At 51.1% G+C, this 25007-nt stretch overlaps 1 protein-coding gene across 4 annotated transcripts in view; it reads right to left on the reverse strand.

The window, feature by feature from the left end:
- Nucleotides 1-25007, reverse strand: part of PSD4 (pleckstrin and Sec7 domain containing 4) — a 46122-nt gene that overhangs the window by 4765 nt on the left and 16350 nt on the right. Inside the window, exons 1-14 of one of the 4 annotated variants that reach the window (XM_033175410.1) lie at nucleotides 24422-24770; nucleotides 15027-16070; nucleotides 13119-13244; nucleotides 12752-12827; nucleotides 11938-12313; nucleotides 5650-5859; nucleotides 5093-5173; nucleotides 4851-4963; nucleotides 4571-4629; nucleotides 4267-4356; nucleotides 2402-2445; nucleotides 1863-2023; nucleotides 532-602; nucleotides 253-419 (exon numbers count right to left, since the gene is read on the reverse strand). In XM_033175410.1, the coding sequence (XP_033031301.1) occupies nucleotides 253-419; nucleotides 532-602; nucleotides 1863-2023; nucleotides 2402-2445; nucleotides 4267-4356; nucleotides 4571-4629; nucleotides 4851-4963; nucleotides 5093-5173; nucleotides 5650-5859; nucleotides 11938-12313; nucleotides 12752-12827; nucleotides 13119-13244; nucleotides 15027-15959 (2507 nt within the window). In that variant the 5' untranslated portion in view covers nucleotides 15960-16070; nucleotides 24422-24770. Of the gene's footprint in view, nucleotides 1-252; nucleotides 420-531; nucleotides 603-1862; nucleotides 2024-2401; nucleotides 2446-4266; nucleotides 4357-4570; nucleotides 4630-4850; nucleotides 4964-5092; nucleotides 5174-5649; nucleotides 5860-11937; nucleotides 12314-12751; nucleotides 12828-13118; nucleotides 13245-15026; nucleotides 16071-24421; nucleotides 24773-25007 lie in introns of those variants that run through there. The other 3 variants (XM_033175413.1, XM_033175411.1, XM_033175409.1) reach the window with 3 other exon arrangements.

Raw genomic sequence — 25007 nt, forward strand, 5'->3', positions numbered from 1 at the left:
TCCCACTGACAAGGAAAAGGCATATTGTGCTGGCAAAGTTGGCCAAGGATGGTGAGGAAGCAGGCAATGCCTGGACTTCATCCCTGGTCCTCAGCTCCTCTTCCTGCTGCCACATTCTAAGAATTTCTGATCAGTATGGCCATTTGCACCAGGGCCCCCGGGGTCCACAGGCCTCAGGTGTCAGCAGGGTCAGTGGAGAGAGAACTAGGGCAAGGCAAGGCCTTGCCACAGTCTCCCACCCCAGGGACTTACGGTGCCTGGAAGAGGTAGAGGCGCCAGTCAGCCGTGCGCAGCTGGAAGACATGCGGCTTCTTGGTGTAATGGGTGGCGGGGGTGGCCAGCGAGTGGTGCACCCCAACAGGCTCGTCCATCATCTGCCCCACCAAGCTCTCCCCCTCCAGGCAGTGGTCTTCTCCCTGCTACCAGTCACAGGGGCTCAGACAAGAGGTTATCATCAGCTGCCCACCCTCCAGACAGTTCTGGGCCTCTCTCAGTCTCCCATTCTGACAGGGGTGTTGGCTCCTTGCCTACCTTCAGGAAGTAGAGAACCATCCCTCGCAGTAAGGTGTGGAACATCTTCCAGCCACGCTTGCCCCATGGCGCTGTTCCAGGAATAGAACACAAATGTAGGTGGGGGCACCAGCATCCAGACACACTCAGACACACACAAGTGTGCATAAGCCCCCTGCCCCTCACACCACCTCCAGTCTCTCACCAGGATGCACACAAATGCAGAACATGCCAACACAAGAAAACATATACAATCATAAACAAACAGCATCCAGCATGAGGTCACTGTTCAGTACACACTGAGTCTCTCCACACACAGGCAATCCCTTCTGTAAATGAAACCATAGAACCACTCACACCCAAATATGGATATTCATACAGATCATCCTCTGTCCAACTCCAAACACACACCCACTACCCCAAGTAGTGGCAAACACCCAGGCACAAACACAACTCCACCAGACAGCTTTCTAGTCCCTGCAGGATGCTCTTGACCTTGCATACCCATCCAGAGGGGCTCAAGGGCTCAGGGCCCAGCTTTGGGGTGTCCTTCCCTGTGTACCCCACTCTGAACACCACCTGGAACACCACCTGCCCTCTTTTCCCCCTACCTCTCCACCCTGGTCTTGTGTGGTGAGCCCTAGGGCCCCGGCGGCTTCACAGCAAATGCTAATTCCCATCCTGGTCGCCCCACCCTGTTCAATCTGTGGTTGCACATTAGTCTGCTGAGATCACCACTCTGGTTATGTTGGTACCCTAATCAAAAGCCTTCAGCTGCCTGCGGAATGAGGCCCAAACGCAGGCCCTGGCAATTTTGCCACAAGTGTACCTCCCTTGCACACACCCCATGTTCTGAGCAAACTTGGCTTGCTGTTTTCTCTGTGTGGGATGCCCTCTGCCCAGTTTCCAAATTCCAGACCCTCTTCTCCAAAGTTCAGTGCAGATACCGTCACTTACCAGGAGCCTTACCTCTCCTTGTCCCCACATCCCACTTCCAAAGCAAAACCAAAAACCTTTTTCTCCTCACTTGATTCAGCCTCTAGACACTCAGCTCTTGCTACCTTTTTGTCCCAGACATTGACACACTTGTCTAATCTCTATCTTACTACAGGGACTCTGGGGTCCAGGAATAACTAGACCTGTTTTGTCTGGGTTCTCCTACCTACCCTCTAGCGCCTCACACAGCATCCAGCACGAGGTCACTGTTCAGTACGCATTGAGGAAGGAACATGGGCTGGCTGCCTGTCCTCAACACGGGCCATCTCTCTGCACACCTGTGCATGCATCCGCACAGGTACCTGAGCAGGGCCGCTCCCAGCACACCACCCTGTTTGTGGGCAGCAGACACTCACTCTTCTTGCCATCTGCATCTTGATGCATCTTCCGAGCCAGGATGCCCTGCTTGTAGGTGGGCACCGTAGGATCCTGAGCCAGCTGAAGGAGGGGGTTGCTCATCTTGCCAGCTGGCAGGGACGGCCGGGCCTTCTCAGGTTTGGCTGCGTCTTCTTCATCCCTGAACAACAGAGAATCGGGCTGGAAGTGCTCACTACGCAAAGACCACTGGGAGGTATCCATTGTCTCCCAGAGCCTCAGCAACCTCTCTTTTCCTGGGGAGCCACACCCCAGGACCCCCCCCAAAAGGAGTCCTCCTTCAGAGCAGACCCATCAATTCCTGAAAACTCTGCCGTACCCCATGTTCCACTACCACTGGCCCTCCAGCATTACTTGGGTTCCTCTGTGCTGTCTCCCCAGAGCCCTGCCTCTGGCTTTGTCCCGCTCAGAGGGGAGCACTATTTGAGTTTCTCTAAATCTTGGATGGGTGACAGTGGGAGGGCAGCCCAAAGACAGGGGAAGGGAGTGAGGAGGACAGGGGAAAGGGGGTCTCACTCACACGGCCCACTCGAGCTTCTCGCTGCGGATAGACCAGTAGAGGGCCTGGAACAGAAGCACACAGGTGGGCAGGGAAAACTCAGGACTGTGGAGCCTAAAGCCTCTTTGTCTGGCAGAGGTAGGATAGGGGCATGTGTACAGCCTGCCTCCTCCACCCACAACATAGCTACCCTTCCTCCTTGAGTAGGCAAGCATCCATCCATCTATCCATCCATCCATCCATCCATCCATCCATCCATCCATCCATCTGTGCAGCAAAGTATTTCTGGAGCATTTCCCAGTGACAAGCACTATGCTGGGTGCTAAAGACATAAAGATGACCTGCCGGGCGCAGTGGCTCACGCCTGTAATCCCTGCACTTTGGGAGGCCGAGGCAGGTGGATCATCTGAAGTCAGAAGTTCGAGACCAGCCTGGTCAACATGATGAAACCCCATCTCTACTAAAACTATGAAAAGTTAGCTGGGAGTGGTGGCGCACACCTGTAATCCCAGCTACTCAGGAGGCCTCAGCCTCAGCAAGAGAATTGCTTGAACCTGGGAGGCGGAGGTTGCAGTGAGCCAAGATCACACCACTGCACTCCAGCCTGGGCGACAGGACGAGATTCCATCTCAAAAAACAAACAAACAAAAAAAGATGATGACCAAGGCAGACAAGTCCCTGTCCTGCCCATGCTTAGTGAGGCCTTAACTAGTTCTCATGGAGGAGAAATGAACTGCCTTCCTGGCATCCTGCTGGGAGGCATCTGATGGAGAAGAAACTGGCTGACCAATCCCCACAATAAATGTGCAATAAATGAATGAATGATGCACTGAAAGTTTGACGTATTAATGTAGATGTTATCTCACTTGCTTTTATAGCCCTTGCAGTGCCTAGCAAGATGTCTGGCACATAGTAGGTGTTCAGTAAATGTTCATGAAGTACAGCCATGTACCATATAACAGCATCATGATGGTTCAGTCAAGGATGAACTGTAGACATGAGAGTAGTCCCGTAAGATTATGATGGAGCTGTCCTATACAAGTGTATCATTTTTAATCTTTTCTATCATGTTTTTATTGTACCTTTTCTATGTTTAGATACACAAGTACAGCACTGTGTTAGAACTGCCTGCAGTATTAAGTACAGCAGCATGCCATGCAGGTTTGTAGCCCAGGAGTAATAGGCTATCCCATATAGCCCTGGTGTGCAGTGGGCTGTACATCTAGGTTTGTGTAAGTTCACTCTATAATGTTCACACAATAGTGAAATTGCCCATCGATGCATTTCTCAGAACATACCTTCATCAGTAAGTGATGCGTGACTGTGATGAAACAGCAAATGATTTTAATTGCTTATGACACACATGCTGTGTGCCAAGCACCATGCTGAGCACTTGACAGATTTTATTTCACCTTGATAATGGCATTGTAAAGTGGTTAATACCCTCAGGAGGAACTTGAGTTGGCCAAGAGGGAGCAAATTGCCCAAGACTAGAATTCAAACCCAGGAACACCAGGCTCCCAAGTCTGAGCTCCAGACTTTCACCGTGTGTAGCTCTGCCCTTCTCAGGCTTTGAAGGGGTAAGAATGACTTGAAAACTTAAGAAAATATTTTAGGGGTCCCAGTCTCAGAGAGTCTGATTCAGTAAGTCCAGCACAGGGAGCCAGCAGATTTGCATGGCTAACAAATTCCAAGATGCTTCTGATGCTGCCAGCCAGAGACCACACTTTTACTAGCCTGCAATAAATAAGCCCTGTTCTCTCAAGGATATTTTGGCAAAGCCAGTCTCAAGCTCAGCATCTCCCTTGGAACAAAGAACCAAGGCTGCAGGTCCTAAGTAGGGATCCCCGGGTCCTGAGCCCGTAAGAAGATCCCATGGCACATACCTTTAGCAGCTCCTTGGGGAAGTTCCCGCCATCCCTCAGCCCGTTCAGGTTGGTTATGAATTCCTGGCAGCTCATGCTCTTGCCAATGTTCTGTATCCACGGACAAGTGGGATGACTTGAGCACACACTCCATCCCAATAGAATAACCCCCCAGCCAGCCACCATGGAACCCTTTCCAGCTCCCCAGACCCACATCCCTCAGGGGTGTTCCCTGCCCGGTCTCAGGCCTCTGGTCTTCTCCTCCCCAAACCCCTTGCCACAGCCCCGGCCTCCGTTCCCACAGGGACTCTCTCCACCGTCTTACCTGTCCATGCAGGTCCGTGTTAAGGAGCATGATTGCACATGTCAAGGTGTGTACAGAATCTGCCCCAGAGATAGGTGAGTGAAGAGAAAGCTCACTGGAACCAGGGTTCCTGTTTCCTTTGCCCACACTGGGTGGGGTAACCTCAGAAACCCTGGAATGCTTCCATTCTCCACAGCCCCCAACACACTCCCCCCAGTTCACTGTCACCTACTAAACTCCCAAGCAGACAAGGGCACCCCAAAGTTTCCCTGCTCTGCTGTCAGGGTCAGCCCCTCCCTACCTACTGAGGGGAAGACCCCCAGATTGCAGTGGTGGAAGCGTCTGGAGAACTGGTAGAGGATTCGCTCCCGTTCCTGAGTCTCCCCACTGAGCACCAAGGCCTGGAGGAAGCTCCTGAAAAGAAGGGCCAGAGTCAAGGAGAGAGCCCAGGAGCTTAGGGCCAATCAGATCCCGGCCTCAGGCTGGTGCCACTGCCCCATGCCATCCTCCACAGCCTCCCCAGAGAGGACCCAAAGACATTACCGGAGGGCTCGGTCCAGGCTCTGGCCTCCAAACTGGAAGAAGGACAAGTACTCCTCAGCCACAGCCCTGCTAAAGTCATTGCTGCAGAGGGAAAAGGGGCATGGAGTCTGCACTAGGGGCCTGGGCTGGGGCTGCAGATGCACTGGGGCCCCCAGGACTTGCACACATTATGGGGCCTGATGCAGTGGGGGTGAGCAAGGGAAGGGCGCGGCACACTGGGCCTTGGGTCCTGACAGGACAAGGGGGCAGCCAGGGTCTGGTATGCCCTGCTACCCTATTCAGTGTACACTGGGCGACACCGGGAGAGACCTATGGACTCTGGTTGGCAAGGCAGCGAGGCCCAAGGACCAAGGGTGTGGAGAAGAGGTGACACAGTGTGACCGTGACTGAGAGGAAGCAGCAGACACAGTGAAGGTATGGGGGAAGAGTTGGGAGGGGAGATGGGGAGGGAACAGGGCAGGGACGGGAAGGGGAGGGTGGCCAGTGGAGGGAGACCTTCGGCAGCTCTTCCCTGGCTGCCTCAGCCTCCAGCCTTCCCCAGGCTAAAAGCCCCTTACTTCTTCTGGAGGTAGGCAGCCACTTCAGACTTCCGGAAGCCCTCCAGGCGATAGAGGCGTGAGGCCAAGTTCCAGGCTACCTTGTTGTTCCTGATGCCATTAGCTAGCTTGTCTCCAGCTGGTGGTCTCTGGCCTTCCTCTGGGGACCGTGCTTGGGGCATAGGGCTCCCAGGAAGCCTAGAAGAGTTCATCGGTGTCCTCAGATTCTCACTTGAGATAGACATGCAGGAGCTCTGGGTCAAGGGTTCTTGCAGGACACTTGTGGCAAGAGTTCCCCGAGCACAGTGCCTTGAATGGTGGGGCCTGGAGGAGCTGGACCCAGGCCGTCACTCCGGAAAGAGACAGAGTCGCAGCCAGACTGACTTAGCCTGGCCTGGGACCAGGAGAACCCCAAGAGGAAGGTAGTCATGCAAGGTCTCCAGGTCTGGGGCCCTGCGCTTTCTCAGGTAAAGCACAGCCATGTTCCGACCTTATCTCACCTCAGGCGGCAGGTGTGTCCCTGTGAGGACCTCAGTGTTGTTTTCTCCAATGCAAGGCACGTGGGATTGTCTCCCTCACCTGTCCTGCGGTCCTCCTATACCTCCTTGTCCCTTCCCCACCTCCCAACTCTGGCTGTAGCCTCCACTCCTAGATCTGGAGCCAAGAAAGCTGAAAGGATGGGCTGAGAATGGGAAGCTAGGTGGGCTCTAGTAATGGCAGCAGCTGGGGTAGTTCAGGAGGTGGTCCTCAGCCTCTCCCTTCCCCCACCTAGCAGCCTGGATGACTAGGAGACTGGGTGGTGACCTATGATCCAGTGTGAACAGGCCCAGGTGACCCCCAGCAGACTCAGAACCTCCGAGTCTGGCACTAAGACTCTCAGATGTCACTCACTCTAATCTTTACCTGACTCTTCTGCTAGGCGCAGTACTGACGCCTGTAATCCTATGACTTTGGGAGGCCAAGGTAGGTGGATCACTTGAGGCCAGGAGTTCGAAGCCAGCCTGGCCATCATGTCAAAACCCCGTCTCTACTAAAAATACAAAAATTAGGCATGGTGGTGCATGCCTGTAGTCCCAGCTACTCGGGAGGCTGAGGCATGAGAATCGCTTGAACCCAGGAGAAAGAAATTCCAGTGAGCTAGTATTGCACCACTGCACTCCAGCCTGGGCGACAGAGCAAGATGCTGTCTCAAAGAAAAGAAAAGAAAGGGCCGGGCGCGGTGGCTCAAGCCTGTAATCCCAACACTTTGGGAGGCCAAGGCGGGCGGATCACGAGGTCAGGAGATTGAGACCATCCTGGCTAACATGGTGAAACCCCGTCTCTACTAAAAAAAAAAATACAAAAAACTAGCTGGGCGAGGTGGCGGGCGCCTGTAGTCCCTAGTCCCAGCTACTCGGGAGGCTGAGGCAGGAGAATGGCGTAAACCTGGGAGGCGGAGCTTGCAGTGAGCTGCGATCCGGCCACTGCACTCCAGCCTGGGCGACAGAGGGAGACTCTGTCTCAAAAAAAAAAAAGAAAAGAAAAGAAAAAGCAAACAATCCCTGATAAACAGACATATAACATTAGAATTCACTTAAGCACCCTCGCTACCTAACACGGCTGGGTCAGGGTTAATGGGAGGGTTAACCCCACTCCCATTATGGTGTCCTTGGGTGATGGTGACAGAATGTCAATCAGTGGCAGAAACCAAAGAACCATCTTTTATATGCATCTGGAAACTAGGCTGCCCTGTTGAGAGGTTCATAGGCTTGGTAGCCAGAGAAGTTCCAGCCTCTGAAAAGGGAGGGTTCTTCATGCCAAAAATTAAAGTTCACCCAACCCAAAATAGAAGTAAGTAAATCTAACTAAAATGAGAACATACTTTCATAGCAAATAATGAAAAGGTTTAATTGGAGCTTTATCTTGGTAAATGATACTAGACATTGTACAAATAAGTTTATTTAATCTTATATTAAACACAATGCCTAAAATTTAATTTTCCCAGCACAAGTTTTCTGGCTGGATAAGACATCTTGTATTCATGCTTGATTTTCACAGTAAGATCATAAAGGCTGTTAAAAACAGTAACAGGCTGGGTGCAGTGGCTCATGCCTATAATCCCAGCACTTTGGGAGGCTGAGGTGGGAGGATTGCTTGAGCTCAAGAGTTGGAGACCAGCCTTGTGGTCTGCCTGGGCAGCATGGCAAGGCCACATCTCCACCAAAAATAAAAATAAGTAAAAATTAGCTGGGTATAGTGGTACATGCCTGTGGTCCCACTTACTTGGGAGGCTGAAATGGAAAGATCACTTGAGCCTGGGAGGCTGAGGATTCAGTGATTCATGATTGTACCTCACACTCCAGGCTGGGCAACAGAGTGAGATCCTGTCTCAAAATATAATAATGATAAAAACAGCTATTTTGAATTATAATTCACATACTATCCAATTCATACATTTAAAGTGTACAATTTACAGCCAACTGATCTTCAACAAAGTAAACAAAAACATGAAGTGGGGAAAGGACACACTTTTCAAAAAATGGTGTTGGGATAATTGGCTAGTCACAAGAAGGACACACTTTTTCAACAAATGGTGTTGGGTAATTAACTAGCCGCAAGAAGGAGAATGACACTGGATCCTTATCTCTCACCTTATACAAAAATCAACTCAAGATGTATTAACGACTTAAATCTAAGACCTGGAACTATAAAAATTCTAGAAGATAACGTTGGAAAAACCCTTCTAGACATTGGCTTAGGTAAGGATTTCATGACCAAGAACCAAAAGCAAATGCAATAAAAGCAAAGATAAATTGCCAGGACTTAATTAAACTGAAGAGTTTTTGCATGACAAAAGGAACAGTCAGTAAACAGAAAACCCACAAAGTGGGAAAAAATCTTCACAATCTATACATCTGACAAAGGACTAATATCCAGAATCTACAATGAACTCAAACAAATCAACAAGAAAAAAACAAACAGTCGCATCAAGAAATGGGCTAAGGACATGAATAAACAATTCTCAAAAGAAGATATACAAATGGCCAATAAATATATGAAAAAATGCTCAACATCACTAATGATCAGGGAAATGCAAATCAAAACCACAATGCAATACCACCTTACTCCTGCTAGAATGTCCATAATCAAAAAATCAAAAAATAGATGTTGGCATGGATGAGGTCAATAGGAAACACTTCTACACTGCTGGTGGAAATATAAACTCATAAAACCACTATGGAAAACAGTGTGGAGATTCCTTAAAGAACCAAAAGTAGAATTACCATTTGATCCAGCAATCCCACTACTGGGTATCTACCCAGAGGAAAATAAGTCATTATAAGAAAAAGATACTTGCACACACATGTATATAGCAGCACAATTCACAATAGCAAAATCGTGGAACCAACCAAAATGCCCATCAAACAAGGAGTGGATAAAGAAACTGTGGTGTATGTGTGTGTATATACATATATACATATATACACACACACTCCCACAATTATATATCTACAATTATATATAATTGAATCATATATTATTGAATATACATATATAGATTGAATACATACATATATATATTATTAAATACTACTCAATCATAAAAAGGAATGAATTAATGGCATTCACAGAAACCTGGATGAGATTGGAGACTATTATTCTAAGTGAAGTAACTCAGGAATGGAAACCCAAACATCATGTGTTCTCACTTATAAGTGGTAGCTAAGCTATGAGGATGCAAAAGCATAAGAATGACACAATGGACTTTGGGGACTCGGGGAAACAGTGGGAAGCGGGTGAGGGATAAAAGACTACAAATAGGGTGCAGTGTACACTGCTCTGGTGATGGGTGCATCAAAACCTCACAAATCACCATTAAAGAACTTACTCATGTAACCAAACACTAACTGTTCCCCAATAACCTATGGAAATAAAAGTTATAAAAAAGAAAGAAAAGAAAATTCAAGTTAAAAAAATAAAATAATAAAGTGGGGTCAGGCAAGGCAGCTCAAGCCTGTAATCCCAGCACTTTCAGAGGCTAAGGCAGGTGGATTTGAGAGTTCAAGACCAGTCTGATCAAGAGTTCAAGACCAGCCTGGCCAACATGGTGAAACTCCCTCTCTACTAAAAGTACAAAAATTAGCCAGGCATGGTGGCACACGCCTGTAATCCTAACTATTCAGGAGGCTGAGGCAGGAGAGTTGCTTAAACAGAGGTTCAGTTGCTGCAGAGGTTGCAGTGAGCCAAGATTGCACCATTGAACTTCAGCCTGGGCAGCAAGAGCAAAACTCTGTCCCAGAAATAAATAAATAAATAAATAAATAAATAAATAAAGTGTATAATTTTATGATAATTTATATTTGCATACTTTTTTTTCAAAGTGCTCCCTCATCTAAGTATTATTTTAGTAAGAATGCTAATTGACTAGGTCATTTTTAAAAGCATATTTTAGGGCTTTGTCAGTTGATTATTCAAGTAATTCTCTTTAGATGTGACAATTGGTTCTTCATTTTTATTTCCGCCTCTTCCGTTGTTCACTGGACAGTCTCTTTTGGCTCCTCTTTTGTCAGTGGTTTTCCATGTGATTTGTGAGGTCTTTCAGCATCACTTTCATAGACCTCATGAAATCATGTTTTTTGACAAGATTTGTAATTACACTTTTCTGTTAGCTTCTGTTGTGCTTCTCCGGCATTGTGGAGTGTTTATGAGCCTCAAGAGGCAGGGAGAAGTCACCAGCAAAGACCCTGACCCGTCTGTGTTAGGTGGAGAGGGTGCTTAAGTGAAACTTAATGTTATACGTCTGTTTATCAGAGAACATTTTCATATTATGATAATTCCTGCTTACCAGTTCAACTTCCTCACTGTGTCAGTTGGATAATGAATGTTTGCATAACTAGAATACCCCACACCTGATTGTGACGTTGTGGGGGAAGCAGAAGAGTCAGGTAAAGATTAGAGTGAGTGACATCTGAGAGTCTTAGTGCCAGACTCGGAGGTTCTGAGTCTGCTGGGGGTCACCTGGGCCTGTTCACACTGGATCATAGGTCACCACCCAGTCTCCTAGTCATCCAGGCTGCTAGGTGGGGGAAGGGAGAGGCTGAGGACCACCTCCTGAATTACCCCAGCTGCTGCCATTACTAGAGCCCACCTAGCTTCCCATTCTCAGCCCATCCTTTCAGCTTTCTTGGCTCCAGATCTAGGAGTGGAGGCTACAGCCAGAGTTGGGAGGTGGGGAAGGGACAAGGAGGTATAGGAGGACCGCAGGACAGGTCAGGGAGACAATCCCACATGCCTTGCATTGGAGAAAACAACACTGGGGTCCTCACAGGGGCGCACCTGCCGCCTGAGGTGAGATAAACTCGGAACATGGCTGTGCTTTACCTGAGGAAGCACAGGGCCCCAGACCTGGAGACCTTGCATGACTACCTTCCTCTTGGGGTTCTCCTGGTCCCAGGCCAGGCTAAGTCAGTTTGGCTATGACTCTGTCTCTTCCCTGAGGCACTGGGTCCAGCTCCTCCAGGCCCCACCATTCAAGACCCTGAGCTCAGGGAGGCACCCTTGCAACAACTAACCTGCATGGACTGCACCATTATGTCCATGACATGAACCACTGCTGGCTCCTGCTAGTGCCATTAATATGACTCACATTCAGCCAATTAGAGAACAAAACCCCTTTTTCAGTGTAGAGATCCCAGGGGTTGACAGTCTTGAGGCAGCATTCTGGAACAAGTAGACATCTAGGATGGTTTCCCAGTTGGCCTATTCCTACCTCTGGTCACAGTTCTGGGGTTACACAATCCTATGTTGGGCCCCAGGATCCATTCCCTTGGTCCCCATCAAACCTCCACTTGATGAGATCTGAGCCAGTGCCCCAGGCCTAGGTTCTTTGGTGAATGCCTCCCAGATACTTCCTCAAATTCAAAGTTGTCCATAATCCCCACATCACAAGCTCTGACCTTGTACTTCCCTGGCCTGCCAGCATGACTCCCATTTTTCTGGGCAGGCACACGCCCTTGCTCAGGTTCCCTGGACACTTCCGCCCCTTCCTCCTCTCCTGGTCTCCAACTGTGGATGCTTCTTTGAAAGCCCTGCCCCAGCACACTCAGATCTCACCTCCACGTGTATAACTATCTGCTGTTTTGTTTCTGATGCTTCTGAACCTTATGGTCTTTCTCAAAACTCTTTCCTGGTGCCCACTCATATAATCCTTGCTTAATAAATATGAGTATGCTTAATTCCAATGTGCATTTCTCACGCTCCATCCAGACTAGGATATTCTTAAATGTATCCATCATTAAGAGCATGACAGCCAATTAGTCTGAGACTTACTGTTCTGCCGAAGTCAGGTGAATGTCAGGCTGGATGTCTCCAGTCTCTGCAGGCCTGGCTATTCCTTCACTCTTTATGTCCTCGCCTGGGTTTGGGGCCTCCCCTGCCTCCTCTTTCTTCAAGGACCTTGGCTCTTCCCCATCCGTCTCCAAGAGTGAAGAATGTGAAGCATCTAGTGTCCACTTGGGCAAAATGCCTGAGCTGTGGTGTTGAAGCTGCGGGCTGCCCTCCCGGGACGATGCAGGGCTGGGCCTGGGACCAGGGCCTCTGCTCTCAGACTCTGGGCTGCTAGGCTCTGGAGAAGAAGCTGGGCTCCTCCAGGGGCTGGGGGCCAAGGTGGGACCAGATTCCTGGAGGTGCCCAGCCTCCGTCTCACCTGAGGAAGAATGTGAAGTGAGGCGGGCACAGGGCAGGAGGCAGGAGAACAGCCTGGGCACCACCTCCAGAGGCTCCCTCCCTGGGGCTCCTCCCCTGGAGCCTGGCAGCATGCCCTGTCCCTCCCTCAGGCAGTGACCTCTCCCACTTGCAAAGGCAGCAGACAGCGGGCTTCCAGGACTCCAGCCTCCAGGCAACTAAGGGCTCAGGACCTTTGCTAAACCACTAAGACCCAGAGGTAAGAAATGCTGGGCCTTTTGTACATTTCCTTCATTTACTTTCTAAAGAGGCAGGATTTAACCCCAAGTCTGTCTGGCTTAAACACAATACAATGGGACCCATTAATGGCAACCATGGATCCAAGAATGATCTTTGTCCCCACTCCAAATTCCAAAGCCTCCCAGGACCCAATTTCCCAAACCCCCTTACTAGGGCTCACCTCTGTCCTGGGAGTTAAGAGTCACCTGGGGCCAAAAAGGACCTACTCCCTGCCAGCCCTCAGGGCTGGGAGAGGCCTGTTGAGAGAGGCAAAGGCATTCCCATGAGCCCTGGAGGCACAGAGAGGTGGATGGGGGAGAGGCCAGGCAGGGAAATGATGGGGAAAGGAGGGGTTGGGAAGGATGCCATGAGTAGGCAGAAGCCCCACCGTAATCCCCCCACCCAGGCTGGAGCCTCAGTTCAGAAAGTCCTGGATGTGAGAAGCTCCACATGCTAGGATTGTCGGTGCTAGGTCCTGGAACTGAATGGGCTCATATTCCTCCTCCAAAGATGGAGAAAGTAAGGCCCAGAAAAGGGAAGTGACTTGCCCAAGATTGCACAGGATGTGCAGCAGGGCCAAGATCAGATCCGATACATCCTGATTCCCAGTTGAATGCTTCGTCCACACACGGTGCTGCAGATGGAGCAGGACCAAGCCTATCTCCCTGAGAAGTCTAGAGAGAAACAGAGGAGAGAAGGAGAGAAGAGGTGACTAGAGGAAAATTGCTCCCAGGGCCTTCCTCAAATCCCATGAGGCCTCCCTTCACAGTCTGCCCAGATGGCCCTGCCTCAGGTGGTGCCAGCCCAAGGAGGGGCTGTGTTTTAGGGAGGGTGATAGCCCCAGGCACTGGGCTGGGTGGGCTCTGCCTTCACAGACAGAAGCCAATCTCCAACTTATAGTGCTCCCAGGCTTCCCTCTGAGAAGTTAGTGCTCAGAGAAAGTCCATGGCAGGCACAGTGGCTCATGACTGTAATCCCAGCACTCTGGGAGGCCCAGGCCGGTGGATCACCTGAGGTCAGGAGTTCGAGACCAGCCTGGTCAACATGGTGAAATCCTATCTCTACTAAAAATACAAAAATTAGCTCCGTGTGGTGGCACACACCTGTAATCCTAGCTACTTGGGAGCCTGAGGCAGGAGAATCGCTTGAACCTGGGAGGTGGAGGGTCAGCCGAGATGGCACTATTGCACTCCAGCCTGAGCAACATAGCAAGACTCCGTCTCAAAAAAAAAAGAAAAAAGAAGGCCGGGCGCGGTGGCTCAAGCCTGTAATCCCAGCACTTTGGGAGGCCGAGACGGGCGGATCACTAGGTCAGGAGATCGAGACCATCCTGGCTAACACGGTGAAACCCCGTCTCTACTAAAAATACAAAAAAACTAGCCGGGCAAGGTGGCGGGCGCCTGTAGTCCCAGCTACTCGGGAGGCTGAGGCAGGAGAATGGTGTAAACCTGGGAGACGGAGCTTGCAGTGAGCTGAGATCCGGCCACTGCACTCCAGTCCGGGCGACAGAGCGAGACTCCGCCTCAAAAAAAAAAAAAAAGAAAAAAGAAAAAAGAAAGTCCTGAGAAAATGGACCTCCACAGGCACAGCCCTAACTGCCACTGCCCTACACTGAGGGCCTTGGCCCATGTGGAGGGGACTCCCATCAGTACCTAGGAGGTCCTCTGATCTTGGGGCTCCAGTGACAGAGTTGCCCTGGCTAATAGAGTTGCTCTGGGTAATAGAGTTGCCTTGGCTAATAGAGTTGCTCTGGGTAATAGCTCTTCATTGTTCTCAGGGAATTGAGAGATTAGAAAATTACAGCCACACTCTACCATATTGAGTCTCCTTATCTCTTAAAGAGAGGCTTCCCTGGGAAAACTGTGCTCCCTATTGTCTCACAGAGCATGTCCCCATCCTTAGTTGATATTAAGAATCTCTGCCATTGTCATATGGGCCTGATCTATTGACACTGGAAGTGGGAAGAATGACAGATGGTGAGCTAAAAGTAACAACATGCTGAAATCTGTCAAGAAGAGAGAGGACAGGACTTTTGAAATAGGCATCTCTCTGCTAGGGGCAGAGGTCACCTTTGCAGGCTGAGTGCTGCCCTGTTAACAGTTGGGAATGTCTTGGAGGTGGGAGGGAAAGAATCAGAATGGCCTGGAACATGCTGCAATTGGAGGAGCTGTTTGTTCTCCAAACGTATCTAAGCATAGCCCCTTGGAGCTGGTGAGATGGAGACATTTGTGGACTTAATTATCAGCTGACATCATGGCATTGATAAAATGTCCTATCATTCTGACGAAAACACTGGTCCTGATTTTCTGCTCTATTACCCTGCTATATACTGATGCAGGTTATCCCAAAATCTCTTCGCATCAGAAAAGAAGGTCCTGGGCCTGGTGACCCCCGAGGAAGACCCTGCCTTCTGTGTTCCCAGCACAGCCCCGGTTGGTTCCCAAGACTGGGCTTACCTCACTCTCCCCCTGACCAGGAGGTGCTGCAGGAACCCCCTCAGTGGCAGCCACTGAGGCCCAGCAGATGGAGTGTGGTTTATAGATGGTCACAGGGAATGGAGGGGTACGATGCCCACTGGTAGCAGCACTGTCCCCCAAATCCGGCTCACTTTCCAGTTCCCACAGCACCGTCCCTTCTGGGAGGTGAGTCTCCAGAGTTGCTGGGCTCTCAGGTCCAGTTCTCACACTTGCATGGGAGTCTGAAGCCCCCCAGGAAAAGCGCTCTCCAGAAGCACTGTTCTCTGACAAAGGACTCCCCAGGAAGAGGGGGTTGCTGAAGAACATGCTGTCCTCCTCAGCTACCCACTGTGGGGAAGAGTCTGGGGTTCCCTCTCTCAGACATGCCTGGCCCTCCCCCTCAGGCTCGCTGCTGTCTTCCCCTGAGTCTTCATCCTCAGGTGGGCTGGAGTGCAGGCCCGTGACCCCAGGGAGGTCCACAGGGGGCGTGGGGAGACAGCATTTCAGCCCAGCCTTGAGCCCTTCCGTCTTCTCCAGCTCCTCCTCCAGGTCTAGGACACACATCTGGGCCTGCAGGATGCCTGCCCAGAACACTACCTGCGTGGACGTGCTCCGGTTCTGCTGTGGGCTCCCCAGTAGATGGCTGTTCACAGGTGACCCTGGTGATGCTGTGCTCTGCCTGTGCTCCCCCTGGGCAGAGCAGCTCCCCAGGTGTGTGAGCTCCACACCAGAGCCCCAGGGAGGAGCATCTCGTCTGGTAGATTCAGGAGGGTCAGTGGCCCAGGTTTGCTCCTCGCAAGGCTCCGGTAGATCCTCATGGGTGCACGTTTCCCTTGGGCACTCTCCTGGGTGGGGCTCCAGACTGTCTCCCAAGTACGGATTGAGAATCTCCATGGGCTGGGGTTGACCAGAGAGTCTGTGGTCACCCATCATCCATAGAGCAAAAGCTGTGCAGGAGTCCCCCGGAGTATCTGCTTTTACAGTCTCACTGTGTGGACTAGGGGGAGCACTGACCGCTGGGGCAACTGGGAATCCATATCTACCCTGGAAATGTCCAAAGCAAGTGCAGGTTAGGGAAGGGCTGTCAGCCTTTGGAGGCACATATGTAGTGTGTTAGATGTGTTTGGAGTGTCTTCCCCATCTATGCCCTCTGCTAAGGGACACTGCCCGCCACAGCCCTGCTGGGAGGAAGGAGTGTACCACATATTCTATCTGACCCCACAATCTCTAAACTTGCACCAGGGCAGCACCTGCCCCAAAGACACCCATCTGTTGGCTGAAGGTAGCCCATGTGGCTTAGCTGAAAAGAACAAACTGGCCAAATCAGATCCTTCTCTTGGGCATTTGGATTGGAGAGCGTGGAGACCGAGGTGGTTGGCAGCAGGAACAGAAGGCGGAAATGCTTTTAGGTATCAAGGAAGCAGCTGCAACCCACATGCTTTGGTTTACAGAATGTAAACCAAAGCTGTAAACCAAAGCATGTGGGAGCCAAACAGACACAGACTGGAGGTAGAGAATGCAGCCGACTCACGGAAGAAGCAGGCACCCACAAAAGGAAGGCCACAGCCTGCCTTACTTCCACTTTCCAAGGCTCCTATCCTTGGGGCCTACCCTGTTCACGAGGCTGGTTCACAGGCTGCTTCTTGGTCCTTGTAAGCTATTGACAGCTTGGAATTTGGCCCAGGTGGATGCAGCAAGGGGCTCTCTGCTCAACTCAGCCCAAGCCCTCATGAAGGGAGGATGCTTCAGTCCTGCTGCCCACCACCCAGCAGACCACCTGCTGCGTGGAGAGCAGATCCCTGCCTTCTAGGGAAGAAGAAGCTGGGATGTGGCGGCCATGTCAGCCTGGAGTTGTCTCACATCTGCCCAGAGCTGCTGTCTGCACGGGCTGCACTAACTCTCCGGGTGGGCCCTTATCAGATGAGCCCAGGAACCTCAAAGTGTGTTTTCTAGAAACATGCATTGCATCTCCATTCCCTGCATGCAGCCCACCACTTACATGGCTCTCAGAGCAACCCTGCTTCCTCAGAATAGCTGGCTTGTTTTGATCCAAAGCACACTGTAAGCTTGTAACTTGTTTGTCTCGTGGTGCTGGCTCTCCACAAAGTGGAAGTGCAGGGTCAAGTACACAGGTCCTTATGGCACATCGTAAGAACCCTGGCTCAGCTGTCTTTTTTTTTTTTTTTTGAGACAGAGTCTCGCTCTGTCACCCAGGCTGGAGTATAGCAGCACGATCTCGGCTCACTGCAACCTCTGCCTCCTGGGTTCAAGCGATTCTCCTGCCTCAGCCTCCCGAGTAGCTAGAATTACAGGCATCCACCACCATGCCCTGCTAATTTTTTTTTTTTTTGTATTTCTAGTAGAGATGGGGTTTCACCATGTTAGCCAGGCTGGTCTCGAACTCCTGACCTCAAGTGATCTGCCCACCTTGGCCTCCCAAAGTGGTAGGAATACAGGTGTGAGCCACTGCACCCAGCAGCTGTTTTTTCTTATTTTCCCTTTGCCTCACTTTCTTCACTCACAGATTTCTGTCTTGAAGCCTTGTGGGTGTGCTTGTGAGCTGTATTGGAATATTTTGGGGAACAAGACTATTAACAAACACACGCACGCTCCCAATTTAGAACCATGTGTGACTTCCAGATCCCCAAGGACAACAGCCCGCTCCACATACAGTTAACCAAGCCTGTCCCCACCTACCACTCCCCCAGCCTCGCACCTGAAAGATGAGCAGTCCCCTGCATGTCCCTGTTTAACAGATGAGGAAGCCTTAGCCTGAGTCTGGCTTAATGACCCACAGCTGGTGACAGGGGCCGGACTCTGACTCCAGATCATCCACCTTCCGGTCTGCAGCTCTCTTTGCCCTGTCCTTGCTCCAGTATGAACAGAGTGAACCCAGGTGTCCTCGTCCAGGGCTCCAGACCTCACACCGAGGTCCTGCCACAGGCAGGCTGTAGGACAGGAGCTTGACTGGCATGCAGGGCCCCAACCAGCACACATAACAAACCCATGGGGGTCGGCTCCTCCCTGCCCAGCACTAGAGAACATGAGCTGAATCAGTAGCCACATGGACCACAGCTCAAACCCTCATCCTGCCATCTACAATTGAGTGGATGAGCCTGGAAAGTTCCTTAGCATCTGGGAGCCCCACTGCAGAGGGGAGCTAGGGTTAATGGAGGTGATTCACCTGGCCTTCAGCCCAGGCTTGGCCCACCGTTAGACACTCAGTAAATGGTAACCCTCAGCGCTCTCTCACAAGGTCAGGGGGTCCAGCTGTTATTCAAGGTCACCTAGAAAACATTGCTTTGCCCCATGCCTTCTTTCTGGAGGGCACCTGAGATAAGGAAGGAGGACCAGTACGCATTTCAGTGTCTTATTCACCTTGAAAGTATCCTTTTTCTTAAAGTGTCTCCAAAAGGAATCTCTTTCTGGGTTTTTACCCCTCCCAACCCCTGCATTCCTGTTTTAGAATAACAAGAATCTAGACTTGCTGGATGTTGGCCTCAGGATTCTGATGTTTCAGCCCACCCGGAGTGGCCCCTGACCGGCCTTCAGGGCCCTTCCACCCATTAGTTATGGCAGCCTCCCCAACAGGCTGACTTCCCGAGAGAAGGAGCCCTTTCTTATGTTTCATCTTGTACATGATGCTCTGAATCAAATGGACTGGATCTGATCTTGTCAGAGGTGTTTAAACCAGAGCGGCTCTATCTTGAATAGGGGCTTGGTAAAATAAGGCTGAGACCTACTGGGCTGCATTCCCAGTAGGCTAGTCATGCTAAGTCACAGGATGAGATAAGAGGTGGGCTCAAGATACGGGTATCCTTAATTCAGCAGCCCAAGCTCCTGCTCTGTCTATGGAGTAACCATTCTTTTATTCCTTTACTTTCCTAATAAACTTGCCCTCATTTTATGGATTCACCTTGAATTCTTTCTTGCACAAGATCCAAGAACCCTCTCTTGGGGTCTGGATTGGGACCCCTTTCCACTAACAGTCTTGCCTTTCATTCTCCTGTGGATCCAGCCTTCATTCTAGGTTCTACCTCTCCACCTCACATCACCACCTCCAGGTAACAGGCAAAGGATTTGTATGGTTTACTCCTTAAGTCGATACCACTATCTGTTCCCCATGCAGCTGCCCTTGTCCACCCTCAGTGCTCTCTGGGCAAGAGGCCTGAGACAGTTCTATTTCCAAGCCAGAAGGGACGAGGAACCTCCGTATCTATTGTCTGTACTAGAGAAAACACCCTGGACCCCAAATCTCCCTCCCCAGGCCTGCCTGGTGGAGAGCAACTGAGTGTGAGCATGGAGGTGACTCACCCCCACATCCCACTGCAGCCTCCTCAAGAAACCAGCCCATGGGGTATAAGAAATGACTAGGAAGACATGTCGATTTAGAGATAGAGGGCAAAGCTGGGGAAAAGCACCTGGTTTACAGGTACCAGAACATGGGACATCCCTAGCTCTACCCAACTGCCTCCCTTCCCATACCCCAAAACCAGCCTCCAGGTCTCTGCAAAGGCCTGGTCTTTGGGCCCAAATAGCTCTCCTGCCATGCACCACCCCTTATCCCTTCTCCTGTTATCATTTACCCAGCTCCACACATTGTACCTGAATGAGTGCCAGCCTCATGGCCCTGTGGGCATCAGAGCATTTTGCCCAGATAACACCAACTCACCTTCTCTCACCATTAGTCAACTCACTTGGCAAGAAACGTTCCCATGCCAATATGGGAATGGGAGTGGGAATGCGGGACTGGGCCTGCTGGAAAGGGCATCCTGAATTTTTCATAAGGTGAAAAATTGTCTCTCTTTGCACATATGCACTTGCAAATAGATATATATGTGTACATAAAGCAGCCCTCTGGGTACACGTTAATGCTGATGCTAGATATAAATGAGGATTGGACTTGCCTTCCCAGAAAAAACCCAGTGTTCCTTGCTGGGTTTTTTCAAAGGAAAACAATAAATACCAGAGGCTGCAGCAGCTTTCTGAGCAAAGAGAAGAGAGCAGATCTCTGGGACCTGCAGCACCTGAGGAGCCTGGGAGGGGTGGGAGGTGAGGAACTGGTCAGTGGAGGGGAGCCCAAGGCAATGGAGACAAGAAGGGTGGAGACAGATCAGGTATTCGACGGGGACAAGGCATGTAGTTTGACTGGCTATGGCTTTTTTTTTTTTTTAGACAGTATCTTCCTCTGTCACCCAGGCTAGAGTGCAGTGGCATGATCTTGGCTCACTGCAACCTCTGACTCCTGGGTTCAAGCAATTCTCCTGTCTCAGCCTCCCAAGTAGCTGGGACTACAGGCACCTGCCAACATGCCTGGCTAAGTTTTGTATTTTTAGTAGAGACGGGGTTTCACCATATTGACCAGGCTGGTCTCAAACTCCTGACCTCAGGTGATCCACCTGAGGTCACCTGCCTTGGCTTCCCAAAGTGCTAGAATTACAGGCGTGAGCCACAGCACCTGGCCGGCTATGACTTTTTAAACCAATTAAACCCAATGTGACTACACTCCACCCCTCACTTTTACTTTCTGAGCGTTTATCCCGGTGTGTAGTTCCCAGTGTGTTTACCCGCATGGTTCTAGTTTGCCTAGAAGGTAAGCGCCAAGATGGCAGGTTCTTTGTGTTTCCTGTTCACCACTGTGTCTCAGTACAAAAATGTCAAATGGCTTAGTCACTTTATGTGACCGATTTGTTAAACCACTCCCACCCACAAAGCTCTGGGGGCATACTTTAGTTCAACTGGATTTGAAATTTAAAGATCAGCATTGACTTGAGAGGTTTAGTTCAAGTAGATTAGAAACTTAAACGTTAGCATTGATGTGAGAGGTTCAGGCCCGCCTGTGACTTGAGCTGGGGCATGAACCCAGGTTACAGCTCTCTTAAGCATCACTCTCTCCTCCTGCCCTCTGATCAATTCTCTTGGACATTCCTGAATTCACTAGAGTCACTCAAACTCCTGTGCACCTCCTTGCTGAAAGTCGGCGCTGTAGAACATTTGTGAAAATAAGAGAGAGGTTGGCTAGATGAATGGACAGACAAATGGAGAGACACACTGATGGGATGGATCCTCAGAACTCTCCCTCCACAACAACCAGCTCAGAGGACTGGCAAGACCGAGGCTTGGAGAAGAGAATTAGCATCATTATAACATGAAGACTTCCTCATGGGGGCCAGTCTGCCCATGACCAATCACCTCTTCCTCCCCTCTCCGGAAAGCCCAGGGCTCCAAGGGCAGCGGTCCCCAAGTGGTAGATCCCTACCAGGTCAGCAGCCAAAATGTCCTATGGGTCTTGGCTCCCAGGCAGCAGCCGGAACAGAAAGGAGGACCCATTCAATCGTCTCGTTTGTGCTCTCCACTTGTGGAGGGGGCACTGTGCAACTGTATGTTTAAAAGATGTCTTCCTTTTTTTTTTTTTTTTTAATTCCTCTTGCCTGAATGGAAAGGTAGGATGACCTAAAAGGTGAAGTCACTTCCTAAGGCCATAAAGGCAGTCCTACTGGTCACCCAGGTGAGGGTGGTCTGACCTCAGAAGGGTGGAGGATGGAACTAGCCTTTGATCCCCGAGGCAGAATGGCACCCCCTAGGCAGAGGCAGGCCAGGAACCAGGCAGCAGAGCCCAGGTCTTATGCATCTAAAATTTTCTTGGTTTACTTGTGTTTTTCCACCCCTGGTGTTTAGTAAAATCTCCTTTAAAATCTTCTGTCTGTTATCCCAACCAGAACGAAAGCAGGAGGAAAGGAATCCGCAGCAAAAGAATTGCCATCTGCCCCACCAGCTGAGTTCTGTTACCTCTACATTAAAGTGGTCCTTCATCTTTTCTGAGCACTGAGGTGGCTCTGAAAGTTTAAGGAGGGTTCAGAGGGGAGGGAGCAGGAGGGAGCCCAGGTGGGAAAGAAAGAGCATAGCTCCACTCTGCCGCCCACTAGCCACTCTTCTTGAGCACAGCTGACTGCATTTCAGGGAATCTTCACCACGGTGGGGAGGAGGTGCATGTTTCTCATGGAGAATACTGCAGGGGCTAAGCCTTACATCCCTCTTGTGGGAGTTGAAGGACACAGAAAGTGGTGGCTGAGGGACTAGAAGACAGAGTCCCTCCCACCTGCCCCACCCCCTGGCTTAAAGGCAATTTCTTTTTGACCCTAGGGGGCAGGAAGGAACCCAGCTGACACCTGGCACCCAGGTTGTGCTTTCTAACAGTAAGTTTGTTTTTCACCCTCAGCCTGGCATTGTAGCCTTGCAGTTGCACCCTCTGAACCATTGCACCTCAGTGCTCTGGCTGAAGAACCGGGAGACTGGGCACAGAGGCTGGGGTATGAGCCTGCCCTGAGTAGGAAGGTGATGGCCTTGGGTGCGCAGCACTGACCACTCTCCTTTGCCCATTTCAGGGTCATAGTGAAGAATGCAGAGCAGAATCCCATCCTAACTCTACAGCTGACAAGCCATGTGACTCTGGGTGAAAAACTCCACCTGGTTCCTTATCTGTAAAATAAGGAACTAAGACCCAGTAAAGCTACACTTCACAGGTTTGTTGTAAAGTTGGAATGGGTCTGAGTGCTGGGCCTGGCCCTTAGTGGGTGCTCAGGAAATACCGTGTCCTGCTCAGTTTAACTTTGTTGTTTTGCTGTCCATTTAGAGAAGCCAAAATTAACAAAAACAAACAAATAGCCCTCCTGGTCAGGCTCAGCTCTCAGCCTCCTCAAGGAATCAGCCCTGAGCCTTCATCCAGAGGGTGCCTGTCTCTGTTTCCCTTTTTGAGCTTCCAGACTCAGCAAGCAAACGCTCCCTCCTTTTACCCTGGAAATGGGAAATGTGTTCCCTCCTATGGAAAAAGTATGAAGGCTTCTGGCCGGTCCAAGGACTTAGGAGGTGACCTGTCCTGTCCCTCTGCAGCCCAGGAAGCTGCTGAATTACAGATGTTGCTGCAGGCAGGAACCATGAATGGAGCTCCCTGGCCTGGAGCTGCAGGACAGAGGCCTCTGTCTGAACCTGGGACCTGAAGCACCGTGAGAGAAATGACTCGAGAAGGCCCCACATCCTGCCCACACAGAAAGAGCTATCATGCAAATTTGCACACACATACGCACAGAGAGAGAGAGAGAGATAGAGAGAGAGAGAACCAGTGCTACTGAAGGCCTGTGGTGAGGCCAACTGAGGCTCAGGAAGGGAGCAGAGGATGGCGGTCTGAGGTAGGCAGAGAGGATCCAGGGGAGAGATCATGGGGGTAGGGGTAAAGGGCCAAAGGGGACCCAGGACAGCTGCTGCCTGGGGAGGACAAAGACCCCTAAGGGGGCTGGGGCCAGGCTGGGCCTCTCCTCCTTGGGTCCTCTCACCCCACATCCCTCACCCCTTCTGTGGGTCTCTCCAACAAAGAGCTCAGCAGCCCGGGTTCCGATCCCCATGCTAGGCGGTTCCTTGTCTATAGGAGGAGAGGCCATGTGATGCTCTAGAGTCCTAGGAAGCTGGGAGACAGGCCTGCTTGGGGCCCACTTTTTAAAGCTGGGCCAAGGTCCGATGAACGGAGGAGTGTTTATCATCAGCTGATGACAGGCCACCCTTCCCTGCATTCTAGCAGAGGAGTGACTTCAACTGTGGGATTTTAGGCCCTGGAATAAGGGGGGGAATGGTGGTGTCAGGGGACTTTCCTTCCATGCAACTCCCTTTACTATGACAATAATGATTACAGTGGGCCTTAGAGTGTCCCACACAGGCGCACTTTGAGAGTTCAGTGGTTCCTATTGCCCATCAGGACAACAGGCCTAAGCCAGAGCTAAACCAGCAAGGAGGGTCCCCTTACCTCTCCTCGAGCTTCTCCAGGATGGTCCTGGAAGGCAAGATGAAGCTGGGAGTCCCCTCATGGCCAAGCTGACTCTGAGCTCCTACAGCAACCACACCCAGAGCTGCCCCCACCCCAAACTCAGGCCTTCCAGACTCCCTCCTTCCGGAGTCTAGGGTCGAGGATCACTTGGGGCCTTTGGCCACAAAAGCCCCCACTGGGTACTCAGCCAGAGTAGTCACTGGGGACCCAATGACACTCACAAGAGATTTAGCAAGGAACTTCCTTCACCCTTCACTATTGCAGACCTTCAGGGGCTCTGCTGGGAGCTAGGGAAGGGAAACAACAGGAGTCAGCGGGGCCAGGGCAGGGAATGGGAGAAGGGTCAGACGAGGAGGGGTAGGCTGAGGGAGGAGGGGGATGAGACAAAGAGCAGGAAGGGGGAAGAAGGGGCCTAGCCTAGCCCGGGCTCATGGCAGGTACACACGGCACTGCCAGAACCCTTGCCTCTCCCCTGCCCACCTGCCCCAGCCCCTGCCACAAGGACCCACGTATGACTCTCCATATTCCCTGCTCCCGCAGGTTCCTCCAGCCCCACCCTAGGCAGACCCACTTAACTCACCTCCAAAGGACCCAAGAAGGGATGGCTTGGCCTGGGGTCCCCAAGAGCACTTCCTGGCTGCACAGTCGGCTTGCCCAGTGAATGCGGCTGTGACGGCTGGAGCTTCCGACTTCCGCTCCTCCTCACCACAACACACACCCCTCCTGCTCCCTGCCGCCTCCCCAGGGTTCCCTAGCTGCTCAACACCTCACACTTCCTGCCCACAAGACAAGAGTCTCTCCTCCTAGGCCCAGCGCCTCCAACTCCCTTCCCCATGCCTCTGCTCCTTGGAGGCCCCCACTCTGCACACCAGCCTAGAAAGAACCTGCCATGGTGGAACTGTCCTCTCCCTGCCATGCAGGGGCCTGGGATTGAAAGGGGAAGGGGCTGCCGAGGCCTGGTTGGTAAGCAGGCCCCACCTCCTTCCTCCCTGCAGTTCCGCCCCAGGTTCTCAGTCTTGCCCTGGCTCTCAGTCCCCTGCAGGGCACCCAGTGAGAGACCTGAGGGCCCTAAGTCAGGCAATTTCTGGTTTTTAACAAACGACATTTCAGTTTTTGTCTCATGTCACTGGTACTAACGCAAGTGATACAGTTGCCTTTTAGTTACA

The sequence above is a fragment of the Trachypithecus francoisi genome, unplaced genomic scaffold (genome assembly GCF_009764315.1).
Source record: "Trachypithecus francoisi isolate TF-2019V2 unplaced genomic scaffold, Tfra_2.0 Lachesis_group17, whole genome shotgun sequence".
Classification (NCBI taxonomy): Eukaryota; Metazoa; Chordata; class Mammalia; order Primates; family Cercopithecidae; genus Trachypithecus; species Trachypithecus francoisi.